Source organism: Falco peregrinus, chromosome 7 (genome assembly GCF_023634155.1).
Source record: "Falco peregrinus isolate bFalPer1 chromosome 7, bFalPer1.pri, whole genome shotgun sequence".
Taxonomy (NCBI): Eukaryota; Metazoa; Chordata; class Aves; order Falconiformes; family Falconidae; genus Falco; species Falco peregrinus.
Window position 1 is genome coordinate 68673649 of NC_073727.1, and position 17023 is coordinate 68690671.

The following is a 17023-nucleotide window of genomic DNA, read 5'->3' on the forward strand; positions in this document are numbered from 1 at the left end:
GAAATGCAAGTCCCTCCGCTTCCTTTCGCTAGCCCAGATGTACGCCTGACCCACCTGGGTACAGTCAGAGGCATCTCGATATAAGGGTTTTTTCCCCCTAAGAATGTAACTTGTATGAATAAAATTTTCTGTTTCTGCTAGTTCACACACTCTTGGTAAGAAACATTTTGCCTCAATGTCCCCTGCTAAGTCTATTTAAACAACAACAAAGCCAGCGGACTAAAGTGGAAGAACGAGAAGCTGACAATACACTTCTTTCTATAGCTGATCTACTGGTAACAGCAGCTGCATCTCACTTCTGTCACAGTCCAGGACGTGCAGGTCTCACCTCATTACGGGGCCAGTGTATGCAAGAGCATTCCAGGTCTTCCAGTTTACATGTAGCTGGTGAAATCCTTAGGGAAAGAATGCAGCTCTGCCCAAGCTTTCATAACAGCCAATAAATTAAAAAAAAAAAAAAAGTTTAAACCAATAAATACCAGCAAAAAAAAAAAAAAAAAAAATTGCTGTTTGTCAAACCCAATGACTTCTTCCCTGTGAAAGCAACGCATCATGCTTTAAATTGAGGATGCCGCAGCTTCTGAGATGGCATGATGCGCTGAGTTTGGACAATCACAGCTATTACTTCCTTGGCTGTATTCTACAAAGATGCACACAACGTCCACACAGATGGAAACAATTCACATGACAAATAAAATGGGACAAAAAAAATAATAGAAGAATAAGGCATTTCAGTTCAAACTAAATCTTTATTCATATGGAAAATAACTACTTTTCTTTTTGCAAATGATGCTAATAAATAAAAATACTCAGAAAGAACTTTGCTTAGAGTTAAGTGACTAGTTACAGCCACATGAAGCTTTTAATTCCCGTTAAAACCACGCCAACAATCATGCAGATTGGCTATGAGAAAGCAATATAAACTATATTTTATTTTGTGCAATCTTATCATAAATCTTAATGCTACCTTCCTCTAAACCATTTCACATAGATTGAAATGCAACTTCAAAACAAATACTAAGGGACATATTCTACACTTATTCCACATATGGAGCCGTGTATAGCTTAAGCCCGTAAATGTATAATGTAGTCAAGCATCTAAAAAAAGGTAAAAGAAAAAGAGGACCCCATTCTGAAAATTCAGACAAGTTTATAAACATAAAAGCTCACACCAGTGAGTTCTCAACAGACAAATACATTATTAAAGCATAACAATAAATTATATTAAATTTAATAACGTTCATCCTTAGAATGGTTATTTCTGAGAAATACCACTTAAAAAGCACACCAAAAACTTTCATCACTAGGATTAAACCTTAAGTTTACATATCTCAATTTCCCACTTCGATGCAATTTTGTTTTACAATAGGCTTCAGCGTTGTGAGCATATTCTTTACCGTACATTTAAAAACAAATTGAAAAATGCTGCAGTTAAGCTGTGCATCAAACACATCATCAAGGTGAGAAACAGGCACTTGACAGTATAATGTGCAAGGCAAAACCTTTACTCATCACAGTATAAATAGTTTCTTCAGGAGTGAAATTAAAAGTTCTCAGCCCATCTTTGAGAGCAAAACATTGAGGGCTGCTAGCAGATCTTTTTCCATTCTTTTAGGTCAGCACCAACAACCAAATTAAATACTAGCTCATGCCTTAGAGGGTATTCCATGAACTATAAAATGCAGCATACTTTACCCAAGAATACTCATTCTTTCCTATAATTAACCTCAGCATACGTACTTGCCAAAGGCAAATACAGAGTTTATTCACAGACTAAATGATGCGATATAAATGCTAACTCTTTCTCCTCTAGTCGTATTTTTCTTAATATATAATGCCAATTTTACAAATACATTTGCCAGTTATAAGATCCTGTTTTGTAACACAAAACGCTGATGTTCTTTTATATAAACTTAAGAACATTGCCTTTTAATATCCTACTAATACTGGGGGAAAAAACAAAGCCAAAGACATTTTGCTACAGTTTCCCTCCAGGCACATCTCAACAGGAATCTCAAAAAAATAGCTATGCAGGAACTGTAAGCCAGAAATATTTACGTGAAATGGAAGAGAGAGGTGAGATCTAAGAAAGGGGTAATGTGGCCGTAACAGAAACATGGTACAACCTTAGAAGAAAAGTGCATGCATCCCTTTTCATCAGCATAAGCTTCTTGCAAAAACACGTTTACAAGACATCCATTACACAAAGGTAGATGGTTTCTTTCAAAAATGCTGATTTTCTCCGAAATGCTAACCTGACCTTCCGACTGTACCGGCCATACTGCTAGGCAGTCAACAAGTTTTCAGTTCTGTTACACCAGTTTAACAATCAGGGGAGAAAAGGCCTACTGTTCATTTTTTCTGAAACTTTTGGTTTGATTTTTTTCCATGAATGTTAAAGTAGTATTTATATAGGTCATATAAACAAAATGGAAACCAACTTTGGATCTGACATCAGCCGCGCTGCTAATGAGAGACAATATGCTAGAAAGAGGCACTTTTAGTATCTTATATACATTTCAAATCTCAAGTTTAACACTTCACCTTCTTTTACCAAAAAATTAAAGTATCAGTAGCTAGTAAGACAGAGCTTTATAACAACAATGCTTCAGAAGTTGTATGCATGCACATACTTGCAATGGCTCAGTTACTCAGTTACCCTGAAAATGCGGGAGTGTAATTCAATCACTGCTTATGGGGCAGGAGGGGAAGGAACAACACAGTACAAGACAAAAAAGTTGTTTATAGAACAAGGATCGGCTACTGTAAAAAATGAAAATGTATGCCCTTCCATAAGAAGCAACTTATCCCTAGATTCAGCACTATGGGTACTGAATATAGAGATCATCTTATACTCTACTAACTGCTGCTTTCCAAATTTTCAATCATTTTTATTTTTGGCATAACATGTGTCTTAAAAAGTGAGAAGCTTAGCTTTGTCAAACAATGTTCAATATATACATATATTAAAAAAAAAACCAAACAAAAACCCCAACAAACTCTGGAAGACCCATTTGACCTGACTATTGGTGAAGATCCTGTGGCGGAAGGAGTTACATTAGAATAGTATTTTCCTATTTCATACGCAGTATAGCACATTGTGACAGTTGAGCATCTTGTTTGCACAAGCTGAAGCATATGCTGAGGCTGAAGATTTGGAAAACAGTCTACTAAGTATAAGCATTCTCCCTGCAAGCGACATATCAGTATTCTTAGTTAAAAAGGGACAGCATCAAAACTAAAATTTTGAGTGACCCTCAAACACCAGAAAAAAACCCAGGACCTCAAGCTAGTGGAAGTTCCTACATAAGGCAGTCAAATTTACAACCAGTGTATACATTCACTAAGGAATTACATTTTTTTGGTAAAACCAACAATCCAACATACTGCAGAGTCTGAATGTGAAATATAGGCACAAAATAGATTCTCTGTTTTTTCTTTAAGTGTGGAAAACATAGCTATTTAACAATGTTATAGGAAAATTTACTATCAGATGAGCAAAAATTTGTAACAATCTGAATAAAACAAAGTACTGTATAAAGGTGCAATATTGAGCAGATTTGATTTTGGTTTAACCATACAAGTAAATCATGGAACCTTTCTCTTCTTATCTATAAAGCATTTCACATTACTAGTATCATTCTAGTTCTTCCCAGTTGTCAGTAAGGTTACCTTTGCTTTGACGTCTAATACTAACCAGCTTTCCAGCTGATTTGATACTCCACCTGGAACTGTTTCCTGAGCTAGCCAGGTTTGTGTATTTTGTGGAGCCTTTGGTTTCATCTTCCCAGCCTGACCAGGCTGTATAGTCATTTAAAGTAGTTGCTGCATCACTGGTAGAGTCAGCAGTGGTAATCTGCGGTGGTTCCCATCCCTCAATCTCATCTGGTTTCCTAGATGGGACATTCTGCTTTATCACCAAACTGTCCCAAAAACCTGGCTTCTTTTCAGACTTCGTCTCCTCCTTTAACTTTAGATTTGTTCTAGAAAGTAAGTGATGAGGTGATTAATTTCTTCATTTAACAATGCACTTAATACCCCACCCGCCCCATGAATTACACAGAACTGCCTTTGGAACTGTATTAAGTATTTTAGCCTGCGTTAGAACAATTTAGAACTTTAATCAAACTAACCCAAAAAACAAACCCAGAGGAAGGACAGTAGAAGGAATATGAAAATGTTTTTCCTACCACCAGCTTTAACAATCACTCACTATGTTCCTCAGTTTCATATACCTCTTATCACCTTGCCAGTTAAACACTATATCCTAAAATAGTTGATGCACACAGCATTAGGGCTTTTAAAGATACCGGCATTTATTTCATAAAGAACTACACAATATTTTGAAAACAGTTGTTTTGTATTTATGGTAAGAATACCCAAAATTCCCCTCCCAAAAACAAGAGAAAAAACCAACCTTAGTTGTAATTTCTCTCTCAATGAGACATTGGAAAGGCTACTCATATTACCACCTTTCTTACCCCATTAAGCACCTTCAATCTGAATTATTTCATATTTACAGTGTGGAGTACTTAAAATACAGAATGTCAAACATTTATGCATAAGTTTACATGCAGGGTTATGTATGTAATCAAATAATGGGCCATAAGGAAAGGCTGAATACCGGTGGTGAAACACACAGCTTTCAGGGTTCAATGAGCTAAACAGCAAATTAAAAACATTATCTGCTAATAGCACACAAATTCCTTCTCCACAAATAAAACCACCACTGAATTTTTTTTAAATATTTATATTAAAAAAGCTTTTTTCCATTAATGAAAGCTTGACAGTAGCATATTTAAAAACAAGCAACCGAACCAACACTTTTAAATTACTTTACTGAATTCTGGATTTATGATTATTCAGAATTTTCATATTGCTAAAGCCAGTCACAGACTCTGAACACTCTTCTCATATTTTATGAGTAGTGCACTTGAAAAGTTGCATTTTTCTTTCAAAGTAAAGTAAAAACTATGATATACAATTCTAGGAAAATTTCCCCAAACTTAAAATACAGGCCATTTTCACAGTAATGCTAAAATAGCTCTCCACATTTGTGGTAGCTCTGTTTTCATACTTCTGCTCTCTCACCGGGTACTTGATTCTTATATTCAGCATCAATTGCAAAGGATCCTTCAAGCAACCTAGCGTCCTAATAACACCATAAAATTGTACAGGGACAGTAGCTGGGAACTTTTGGAAAGTTTTATTGAACAGGTTCAAATGGAAATGTATGTATTTACATTCTAAATCACTTTGACATATATATACACACACATATATATGTTTTCACACACACACACACACCCATGCACATATATATATATACACACACATGCATACTGAAATATATATATTTCAAAGTAAACTGGAAAGAAAACATACTATAGCAAGTCTTATCAAAGCTAACATTTGGCTGGAACAGCTATACTGATGAGTAGCACATTTTTCCTATTTGTAACTAAGGTAGGTAGGTAGCATGCGTACGTAAAGCCTACACGTACTTGTAACAGCAAAACTGTACTGGGAAGAGGTCTGTTCTGTTCAGAGAACAGCTCTAACCGTACCAGCAGTGCAACTGTTCCAAGCAAACACCTCAGCTCTGACAGGAAAGATTTGCACATCCTGGCACAGCTACTTCACTTTTTTACATGTAGACAAGACTTCAAAGGAGAAAGTAAAGCATGTAAAAAAAAAAGGAATTTCTAAACCAAACCATCACTAATCCTTAAGAGGAAAGGGTGGAAATGACCCTTTTTACTCAGAAACCTTTACTCCTTTTCTACAGTAAAAAATCATCATGCAGCTAAATTCCCTTTTCTTCCTGACAGACCAAAAAAGGTTATCAACAATATCCATCCTGTCCTAATACAGCATGCCTTATTCATCGTAAGCTTAACACCTATGTGATTTGGAAATGCACATAAACCTTCTTCTGTGATTTAACTTCGAGAAGTTGAACACTACTGTTTCTCAGTGTCTATTTTCACTACTTTGCACAGCTATTTTCTGTTCCAGTTTGTGTATTTTAATAGCAGATAGACCAATTGGTTTGACTCACCCTTTGGATTTTGGAGATTTACATTCTGCTAGCAATTGCTGTTCATCATCTTTATTGAACATAGACGTCACTTCCTTCCAGCCTCGGAAACTCGCACCTTGAACCTATACAGAAAAGTAAACATCCTCAGAAATGTGAGTTACAGACTTACAAGCACAGAGTGCGGCTGCCAGGCAGCAGCAGCCCTACCTCTGGTGTGCTGCCCAGCTGGGGGCACAGCAGCTCTGTGCAGCCCGCAGAGGACAGCCACATCCTCGAGAGTCAGCTGGGTTACTGCAGCAAGAGCCCTTTCCTGCAGAGCAAAGACTACAAAACCTTGCCGGTTTGCAGAGTGATGCAAGTGATGGTGCCAGTGTGTACAGCTGGGCTCCTGGATGCTCTTCTGCAGGCAGGAGCTGCTGGCTTCATTTTAATATATCACATTAAGAAGGGAATCTAGGCAGCTTAGGGAACAGTTTCAGAGGCTTCAGTAGACAGAAATTAAATGAACAGCTACTGCTAGAAGGGGCTACAACAGATAGGACAGCCAGATGAATTATGAAACTCTTAAGATTTAACCTGCTTCGCACTCAACGTTCCTATTTTTAACTCACCAAAACTACTACTTCTGGCCCCAGGAGCAAAAAGGGCAAGAGCACTGGCTAACCAGTGGAATATAACACGTGACACTGGTGCACTACTGTGTAGTCTCTAAATTTACTGTGACCATTAAAGGTGTAGCATAAATTACTATTTCAACATTATTAAAGGTTTTATTCCCTCTCCCCTAAAGCAAAATAAAACAGGTAGTGGCTTTTTGTATGTTGATAGCATGCTTAGGGACTCTTAACAGAAATGCTCGCGTGCATGTCAAGCACAGAGCATGAAAGCTGCTGTTCTTTCTTGCAGGATCTAGGAAGAATGGCAGAGCAAGTCTATCAATGTTACTTGATTACATTAAAAAATAAAACAATATATTATGAGGCATAATAAACAATCACAACAAAATTGTAGTTGTCGATACAAGCAGAGGCTAATTATTATACTTCATCCTTTTTGCAGAACTCATTGGTGCAAATAGTATCAATTTAACATTTAGGTTTTAACTGATTACAGTTTCTAACTGGTATGTCCACATAGGCCTTAAAACACGTGAAACGCCACCTACAAATTGAGTACAAACACCAGACAGGAAAATACTGGTACCGCCAACTCCTCACCTGGAAGATACCCACAACCTCCACCATTTACAGCACCCTTGTTATTGCATGTTAGTCGTGGAGTATTTCCATCTCCTGTTCCCCCATCTCACTCTGTCCTACACCTTCACTTCTCGCCCACCTTCCCTACTCACATCCGAACTGCCTCAGCCACTCCAGCTCAGGAGACATAGCAGGTCCATTTTAGGGTCAGGAGGGAGGTCTAACCTAGACTCAGTTTCACTTTGGTTAGATGCAAACATGGATCCAGCTTTGGGCAAAGCTCTGGAGAAGTCGGGAAGAGGGAAGGCTGAGCAAGCCCAGAGCAATTTCCAGCTCTTGTTCATGATATATGGACAGACCAGGTGCATGAGAGACAGGTTCACCACAACCCAGGCCTCCACAACTGTGCTGCTCGCGTCTTAAACCCATACCTAATCTCACCATAAACCACAGCATTCCTCATGGCTTCACAAGCAAATGAACAGCTTCTATGTATTTTTTCCCCCACTATCACAATAAAGTGAGTACAGACATAATAAGCAAACTCTCACGTTTAATTTAAACATACACTTTCTATTTTTAATTGTGTTAAAAATATAGAGACAGCCAATTTCAACTTTGCATCCCTGTGGCTGAGTCGCCATACCCATCTCAAAGATGACTGGTACTGTCGGTAGTATAAACCAAAACCTGACAAACTGCAGATGATACCTTCAAACAGGTACCTCGCTATACAAAATCCTTGTGTTTAAACTATCAGCCTCTCCAAGCAGTACTCAACATTCAGCGCTTCCATGGTGCAAATAATGGTCTAAAACGTCAATTTCAGTCTATAAAAGGCTTAACCCCGTTATCTGTTTTTGTTGGTTCAGTTTAATTCTTGAAGAAGTCTAACATAATGACTTGTTACCCTGATTCGGCTTCCTCTTACTGGAAAGTACTTCATCCACAACAAACTTCCAAAAAAAAAAAAAAAAAAAAAAAAAAAAAAAAAAAAAGAAGAAAATAATCTCCAAGAAGTTAGCTCCTGAAGGATGAAGTTTGTTTAAAGAAAGAAAGAAGAAAAAAAAGAGAGAAAAAAGAGACACACCCTAGAAAGCACTTAGCTTTTCATACGTTCAAAAAATCCTTCACCTTCTGTTATCTAATTATACTATTTTAGGCCTTTTGTAGGAAGGAACCTTTGCTACTATAGGCAAACCCACAATTAAAAGCAGCACATAGGAACTTACTGCCTTAATCCTTTAGGCCTTTAAACTGGAAAAAGACCCAGTTATACCTCAGTGATCTAATTTATATATGTTTGTCTTTCTTCACTAATGATGTTTCATCAAGCCATTGCCACATAATATATCTGTAGATTAAAAAGAAAAACAAAAAAACCAAAACACCTTGTTACTGGTTTTCAGATCGCAATTTAATATAGAGAACCATCTTAAATCATACATGCCTTTACAGAACAGCATCAATGAAAGACTATTTGGATATAAGCATTCATTATTTATTGGGGTCCAGCAGAGGGCTACAAGGATGGCAAGGGGACTGGAGCATCTCCCTTGTGAGGGAAGGCTGAGAGAGCTGGGCCTGTTTAGCCTGGGGAAGGGAAGGCTGAGAGGGGATCTTACCGATGCCTGCAGGTACCTTAAGGGTGAGTGTCAAGAGGATGGGGCCGGGCTCTTTACAGTGGTGCCCAGCAACTGGACAGGAGGTAACAGGCAGAAACTGCAACATAGGGAGTTCCAGCTGAGTAGAGGAAGAACTTCTTTCCTTTGAGGGTGGCAGAGCCCTGGCACAGGCTGCCCAGGGAGGCTGTGGAGTCTTCTTCTCTGGGGACATCCAAAACCTGCCCGGATAAGATCCTGTGCAACCTGCTCTGGGTGACCCTGCTTTAGCAGGGGGTTGCACTAGATCTCCAGAGGTGCCTTCCAACCCCAGCCATTCTGTGATTTATACACACACTTACACTCAATGTAAAAAAGGATATACCTACTTATACACCTTCTTTTAATCTAGAACATCATATGTACTTCACCGATACGATGCCAACCTTTGATGCATTGCTTTGTATACCCAAGCAAACCTCCAGGAAAAAAAGGAAAAAAACACCCCACAACCAAAACTATTTCATAATAAAAGCCTGTTAATATCTAGCCACAAGCTTTCCATATTTTTAACTTTAGATATTTTAAAATTTAGGCCCTATTCTGACTTACAGGTATCTTTAAGAAAAATTATTAGAAAAGTTCTGTTCATCGTCAAGCAGATAGCATGTACAGGTCTCCAGCTAAAATTTTACAAACTCTGCACTCTTTCTACCGGTATGTAAATCAGTACCTATGTAGACACTATACCATTCCTTCAATATTCTCATAAACAAGTACTCTCACAATGGATACATGGCATTTGGTAGGTACATACAAGGTTAATAATTGTGTAGCAGATTCTAATTTATTTATTCTTTTGACAACTAGTCCTCAGGGGAAACAGACAATAAACCTTTAAGACATACTTCCACCACTTAATTATTTCGGGTTTCCAAAGGAAACACTGCCAGGATAACCTACATAACAGCACCAACGTCCAAGTAGACCATATTTTGCTAATATGTGATAAAACTCACTGCACAAAGGCTACTGCATATTAAATGGACTAGGCTTAAAAAAACCCCGTAAGTGCAAGAGTAAAACCAGAACCTCTGCCTACCACGCTTAAGCCTCCTCTTCTACATCTGCCCGAACCAGCGCTGATCTTCTGAAGCATCTTTTCACTCAACTGAAAAGAGGCAAACACCTCACTCTTGACAGTCTTCTCAGTGGTGCCATACTTAAGAACATAAATCTTAGCAAAGGAGGAGGTCAAAGAGGCTTTTTTCTAACTACTGAACTGTTTAAGACAACAATCCTTGGTTTTGACTAGGGCTGTCATCTAACTTTCTCATGCCCTAAAAAAAATTCCTCAAAACATCTGCATTTCTGTATTTCTTCCAGTGTTCTTCAAAGACTCTTAACCTACTGACAAGCACCACCACCAATGTAGCTTGAACAGAACTGCATCTGCTGGTAGGTGTAGCTGAGGAAGGAGATCTTGAAACCACCATTTTTTGAAACCATGTTTGACATGCAGCAGCTGCAAAACCAAAACACGCAGGAACCATCATTTTTATTATGCCAAATTCAGACAGCAGACCCATAAATGGATACTCTCTATTTAGAGGGATGCACCCCTCTAGTATCTCAAAACAATGACTCTTGATGTTAGGGGAAGAGGCTCTAGAAACTGGCTATGCTACGCTCTCCCTGAACAGCATCTCCCATCACCACAGTCAAAGACAGACTGCCAGAGTAGATGGGCCAGTCCCTCAATCAGCCAGGAATTTCTTACATTCTTACAGAGCACACAGAGAAAGACTCAGATTCTAGAACAACTGGCTTTCTTGCAATGGATTTCAAAGGAAGGTCATTTTAAGTAAAGAAGAGATGACACTTGAGTAAGCAGAGTCCTCACCACACCAGAGATTTTGTTTTATGTAAAAAGATTAAAGTTATGCAAAGTATGAGAATACAGTACTGATATGGGCTTAAAAGCATCAAGCCACTTGCAGAAGTTCTGTATTTCAATTTTAGGATGTAATTGTCTACACAAACCTCACAATTACTACTGCTAAAATTTTCAAAAAAGTTTATATACCTAACTATCTTGTATTCTCAAACCTTTGAGGTATTTTTGCATGTGTCAGAGGAAAAAGAAATAATTCAACATTCAAAGTTCACAGAATCACACAGCCTTTACAGCTGGAAGGGACCTCTGGAGACCATCTAGTCCAACACCACTGTTCAAAGCAGGGTCAGCTCGAGCAGATTGCCAAGGATCACACACAGCTGGGTTTTTAATATCTCCACAGCTGAAGAATCCACAAACTCTCTGGGCAACCTGTTCCAGGGCTTGACCACCCTCACTGTGAAAACATTTTTTTTATTATGTTTAAATTATGTTTTCTTTATTTCAGTTTGTGCCCATTGCCTCTTGCCCATTCACTGAGCACCACCGAGAAGAGTCAAGAGTGTATCTTTACACCCTCCCCACTGCTGGCATACATTCAGAAACCCTTCTTGTTGCTCTTCATTTTCCTCACCAGATTTAACTCTAGGTGGGCTTCATCTTTCCTAACACCACCCCTGCATGCTCAAAGAGTATTTCTATATTCCCCCCAGGTCACTTGACCCTGCTTCCACCTCCTGTATGATTCCTTTTAAATGTTTGACATTTTTCAGGAACATCTTGTTCATGCAGACCAGCCTCTTGCCACCTTTGCTGCTTTCTCTGCTTGATGGTTGGGCTATTCTTAAGCCTGGAGGATGTGATTTTAGAAAAACCAAAGCTGATTGACACCACTAGAACAGAACCAGGTGTACAGTCAAAATTCCAGGTTAAAAATAATTAATAAAATCAAATGAAATGCACATAAGGGACTGCTAAGAAGAGAGCGCACTATTAAGAAGAACTAGCATTGTAACATCAGATGTTAGAAAGTCAAAGCCTTTAGAGGAGCAGGTTGGGTGCTGCAGTCTACTATTTTTCATAAATGCCAGTGAGAAACAAAGCAGAAAATTCCTGAGATGCTATTTCAGTATTCTGTGAAGTAGAATTATAGGCTGGTCTCATACCAGTTTGACTACGAGAGCACAGAGCATGCCTGTCAGAACAGCCATTAATAAAGTTTCTCCCATATCTTCCATTTTAGATCATGAAAATCCATGAAGCTCAATGCCCTATGCAGTTATCTAAAAGGGTCAGTAGAAGTGAAATTACACTTGCATATTAATCAACTGGCAGACTACAGAAAACCCATCATCATTGTCTGTCCCAACAGGCATCTTAAAAAGCTCAAGCCCAGAGCACAGATTCTTCCCCTTCAGTTGAGGGAATTCCAGCTTATGAAGTACTCTTTCTCCACCATTTAAAGCTGCCATTTAATTAGCGTACCTTCTAAAGCTGGGAGTGCAAGTAGTCACTTCTAGAACATCATGTAAAGGATGCAGTCTGTATCACTAGTCAAACTGTCTGCTGTTTCTCCCTCTTCCTCCCCTCCCCTCTGTTTTGCCAATGCTTCAGTATCAGTGCCCATCTGTCAGGCAGATTCCCAAAGAGAAATCTCACAAGGTGGCAGATCTAGTTTATCAGACACTGCTGCTGAAAAGGGTCAAAAAAGTCCATTGCCTGCTCACATTAATACTGCCTTCCTTATGCTATGGTTTTGAACTTGTGTGATGCTGTGAAAAACCAGTTCAACTCAATAAGCCAGTAGAAATCTAACTCATTCATTTTTTGCATTCTTGTGGATTAGTGATAAGAATCAGCTCATTAAAAGATGCCAGTCACCAAAGAATGTGGAAGTTAGGGGCAATAGCACCTTTTCTGTAGCAGCAACTACTTTATCAGCTCAAGCACCCTCTGGAAGTTGCAGTCATCTATCCACTTTCTTCCATACATACAGCTTTGCACATACCGTATGGCTTCCCCAAACTGACCCCCTAAGCTTCATTCTATAAACTCAACCTTTATAGTAAGAGTTTTGTGCTCTGTTACCTATATTAGTTCAAGTGAATCACCTGTACATAAACTGTGTATGTTAACTACGATTTTCCTTTCTTTAGATAGAACAGGGAACAAATGTCTGCTGACAGTTAACTTTATGAAGTGCCACAGAAAGGGACAGCTCCTCTGAAAATGGAAGTATCCTACAAAACTGAGAGGTATTATTACCAAAAATGACTTTCGGTATACCATTTTTCACCGCATCAACAAACTCTGCTGATGTACGTGACTCTCAGCTTCCCACACTTGGTAAATGGGCAATGAGTAATAAAAGAACAATTGAAGAAGTCTACTGCAAAACAGTATAGCATCACTGAGATGACTTTTCAGTTAATTTTACCATCAAAGGTACATAGTTCATCTTTAGAGCTTTGCTAGAGGGCAAAAAGGTTCACAAAAAATTAGGCTAAAAGGCAACAAACCAGGAATACTAACAGTCAGGTACAAACTAAAGAAGCAGATCAGTGCTAAAAAAAAATAAAAAAAAAGTACACTGCACAAAAAAAGCATGTAGATATAGATGAACATGTACTCCAGAGGAAGACTGTGTAAATTTAAACTGAAAACTGTTAAATTCATCCATCAGATGGATGTGGTTAACATACATGAACACCTTATTCTGGGAGGAAAAGAAGCACAGAATCCAATCAAGTCAAAGAATAATAGCAAGGATTTGGGACGCTATGTGGAGGTACAAGACAAACAGTTTACATTTCAAAGCACGAGATTAAAGCGTGTTTGAATATGACTCTGACTTTACTGGTACCCACTTAGAAAGCAGCACCATTTTACTTTCAATACATTCCTGTTAAGACTTTTCTCCTTCCTAACTGCCTGGCAAGCAGGGCTCTGGAGCAAAGAAGTCATTCCCTGCAGGCTAGAACAACCCACATGACAGAGTCCTAGCAACCGAAAAAGAGCAATTACAGGGGATTCTTGCTGTATACCTGCAGTGAGAATCAGCATGTTCAATGCCATTGTGCAGTTAAGCAGCTAATCCCTAAAAGTCACTACTCAGCATGTATGAAATGAGATTTCCAGAAATTTATACTTGGGCCAAGTTTTAGCAGACCTTCACAAGTATTTTCACAGAGGATTGACAACTGGTGAATCAAAACCCTCCAGCAAAGTAGAGGCACTCCACAAAACACTTCCATTCTTTTTGTTTACATTTATATAAAAAAAATAAATCTGTATTTTCCTCTCAACCTTTCCTGAGAAGAAACAATTGTTTGTTCCACAGCTTCCCTCCCTCCTCCTCCTGAAAAAAATGAACCTAAAATAAAAAGCTAGAGATGGAATTTTCCATATAAGTACCTTACAGTTCAATAAAGTTACAACAAAGTGTTTTGTAATAAAAAAAAAAAAAATGCCTGTCAGCTTTAATTAAAGAAGCATTGTTCCTACATTATAGGAAACATATTCATAACATGCAAGAAATCAAATAACAGAAATGTGAAAAAAAAACACCCCCTCCAAATTTGTCTTCCAGATATCAAAACATTTTGGGGGCTGGGGGGTGAAATTTCTCAACTGTCAGTGGGCAAAGTTATTCTATTCTGGGGCACACACACAAAGTGAATCTCCAAGATTTACCCCTACCAGAATGTCCCAACGCCTCCAATTTAGTTATTACAATTATCTACTTTGTTTCTCAGAACTCTGTGTCTTTTCAAAAGCTGGCCTAAAAACAACCATAGATGAAGTCTGTGCTGTGCTTTTAATACAGAAGCTCAGCACGCAGGTGAGACCCCCCAAGCCAAGCTTTGCAGAGACCAAAGGGCCAGGTGCAGCGTGAACATGGGTTCCAGAGTTCTGCATTTCGCAGAAAACCACTAGAGGGTTCACAGTTCCTCACTTCCAGATGTCAGGAGAGCCTTTTTAACCAGTTATACCTGCCTTTCAGGAGAGCTGTGAGGAGGGAACTAGAAAAATTCAGCACTGCAGTTAGCCTGTCCTCGCTGCTAAGTGGGCAGCTTCCTGCATGAGCAGAAACTAAGACCATCTTCCAACCTCCACCTTCAGCTAGTAGGACCAGCTCCCACTTTTGCGCCTCCAAACCTAGGTCAAAGGTTTTCCTCAGCAAACGGGCATCAGGATTGTCCTAAAACTCGGGCTTTAAGAGACCAGGAATGCTGTCTCTCAGCAGGGCAGACACACCCTTTACCCACTGCCCCTTTCTTCAAGAACTTCATTGTTGTTCTTTACCATAATGGTTCAACACAAAAGACTTTTATTCATGACACATGCACATGGAAAAGGCCACACATATAATTAATCAGTATTTTATTAACATATTCAAATATTTTTGAACTTCTGGAATATCACTGTACTGACAACTTCTAAGACCACAGAACAACCAAATAAAATATAGAAGTGCTTTTAGAAACAGTAATAGAGAAGATGAGAAGGATAAGGTGCTTTTTCTGTGAATACATTTTTAAGACAACAGCGTTTTACTTTAAAACACAAAAGTACTGCAGCTCAGTGGTTTGCCTAAGTGACTTTTTTTTAAGTCAAAACACACACTTAGGAAGCCTTCCTGAATGACTAAGTAAGGGGCAAAAAAGTTTCAATATAAAATAGATTAATTTTAAGATTATTTTCCTAAACATTCATAATCTGGCATAAAATAAACAGTAATTTCTGTTTTCATTAAAAAGAATACATTTCTTCTAAAAAGTAGAAAAAGGTATAGTACAATCTGACTTTATTTTCAGCAAAAATCATGCTGCATCTGAAGTAGAACAAAAAGAAGTAGCAAAGACAGATGTTCAGTTTATACATATTAATGTAAACTATCCTATTACACTAATGAACCTATTTTTATATGCTTTTCTCTATACCTACGGAATTTCAAAACAAACTCTAGCATATCGTAACAACTTCCAGTTCTTTCATCTTCTACTCACGTATTTTAAGAACATTAAAGAAGATTCTTGGACACATATCAAGGTAAAATATTGAACTTGTATGCCCACACTTCTTTTCAGAAAGAGATAAGAAATAAAGTCCTTAACCTCTTGTGGTCAGAGAGTACGCTGAGCTACATATAATGGAATGAATACCCCAAATACCTTCTACATTTCATGTTTTCATTGCTAGCTATAGCTAGCATTTAGTGCTTCCTTAGACTTCATTTATTCCTGTGGCTTATTTTCATTTTGTGTTTTAATATCTATCATGTGGAAGAAAAAAAAAAATTAAGATACCTTCCCCTCCCCATTAATGAAAGGAAATAAGGCAACTTTCTAACACTGCGTTGCTAATATTACTTCAGTGAGAACCCCATGACCAAGGATCATACGTAATTACAAAATCATCAGTGAAGTACATAAACATCGTCCTTAATCAGGCTGTACATGAAAAACAGGTAGCTTCTTAACATACATTGACTGAAATATACATGATATAAAAAGTTACACTTCCAAAGAACAGATATTTACCTTTGTTGCAAGCTGTGACACTGAAGATGAAACTTCATCATGAAGAAGCTGGTCTTTATTCTCAAAAAAAGGATAAAGATAAAAAAGGCCCATAATCAGTTTTGGTTTGACAATTAGCAGTGGTACATTTTAGAATATTCATAAATGCTTTTATTCTATTCAGCCCCTCATAAAAGAAAATTGAGAAAATACAATCACAATGCAAAACTAAGCAAAACCACTACTAAAATAAGAAATGTGAATAAAACTACACTTAGAATGATGAAAAATGCTGCACAAGATGTAAAAAGCAAAACCAAACCCCTACAAACCCCAAAATCCCCCACCCCAGAGATCAAGAAAACCCTTGCATCATAACAATTTCAGTATAATTGAAATTAAAGATTTAAATTGATCTTAATAATTCTGTCTGTATTTTCTGGATCTTCACTGATTTTCTGAACACCACACTAGATGGTGGTCTATGCAGTATCTGTAGGCTGGGGGAAGAGGAACGTCACAAAATTATTTCCTCCTTCACATTAAAAAGCATTACATTTCCTGAACTAAGGGACAGACTTTTGCCCACATTTTTTTCCCTGACATTTGTAGCTACAGGTTTCTGAAGAAAATCAGAGTACTGATGATGCCTGTGAAGGTAATTCAGTAGGATAGTATTTCTGTCCATCTCTGAATTAGGCTGGTGTCTTAGTATACTCAGGCCATCCTGTTACTGTCAACGTTCTCTTCAAGACAGGGAA

The 17023-nt window shown here is 38.2% G+C and overlaps 1 protein-coding gene across 2 annotated transcripts in view; it reads right to left on the reverse strand.

The window, feature by feature from the left end:
- Positions 1-729: 729 nt before the first annotated feature.
- The window catches only part of TDRP (testis development related protein), a 28906-nt gene continuing 12612 nt past the window's right edge, over positions 730-17023 (reverse strand). Inside the window, exons 2-4 of one of the 2 annotated variants that reach the window (XM_055810732.1) lie at positions 16284-16343; positions 6062-6165; positions 730-3983 (exon numbers count right to left, since the gene is read on the reverse strand). In XM_055810732.1, coding sequence (XP_055666707.1) covers positions 3638-3983; positions 6062-6165; positions 16284-16343 — 510 coding nt within the window. In that variant the 3' untranslated portion in view covers positions 730-3637. The remainder of the gene's footprint in view (positions 3984-6061; positions 6166-16283; positions 16344-17023) is intronic. The other variant, XM_055810733.1, reaches the window with a different exon arrangement.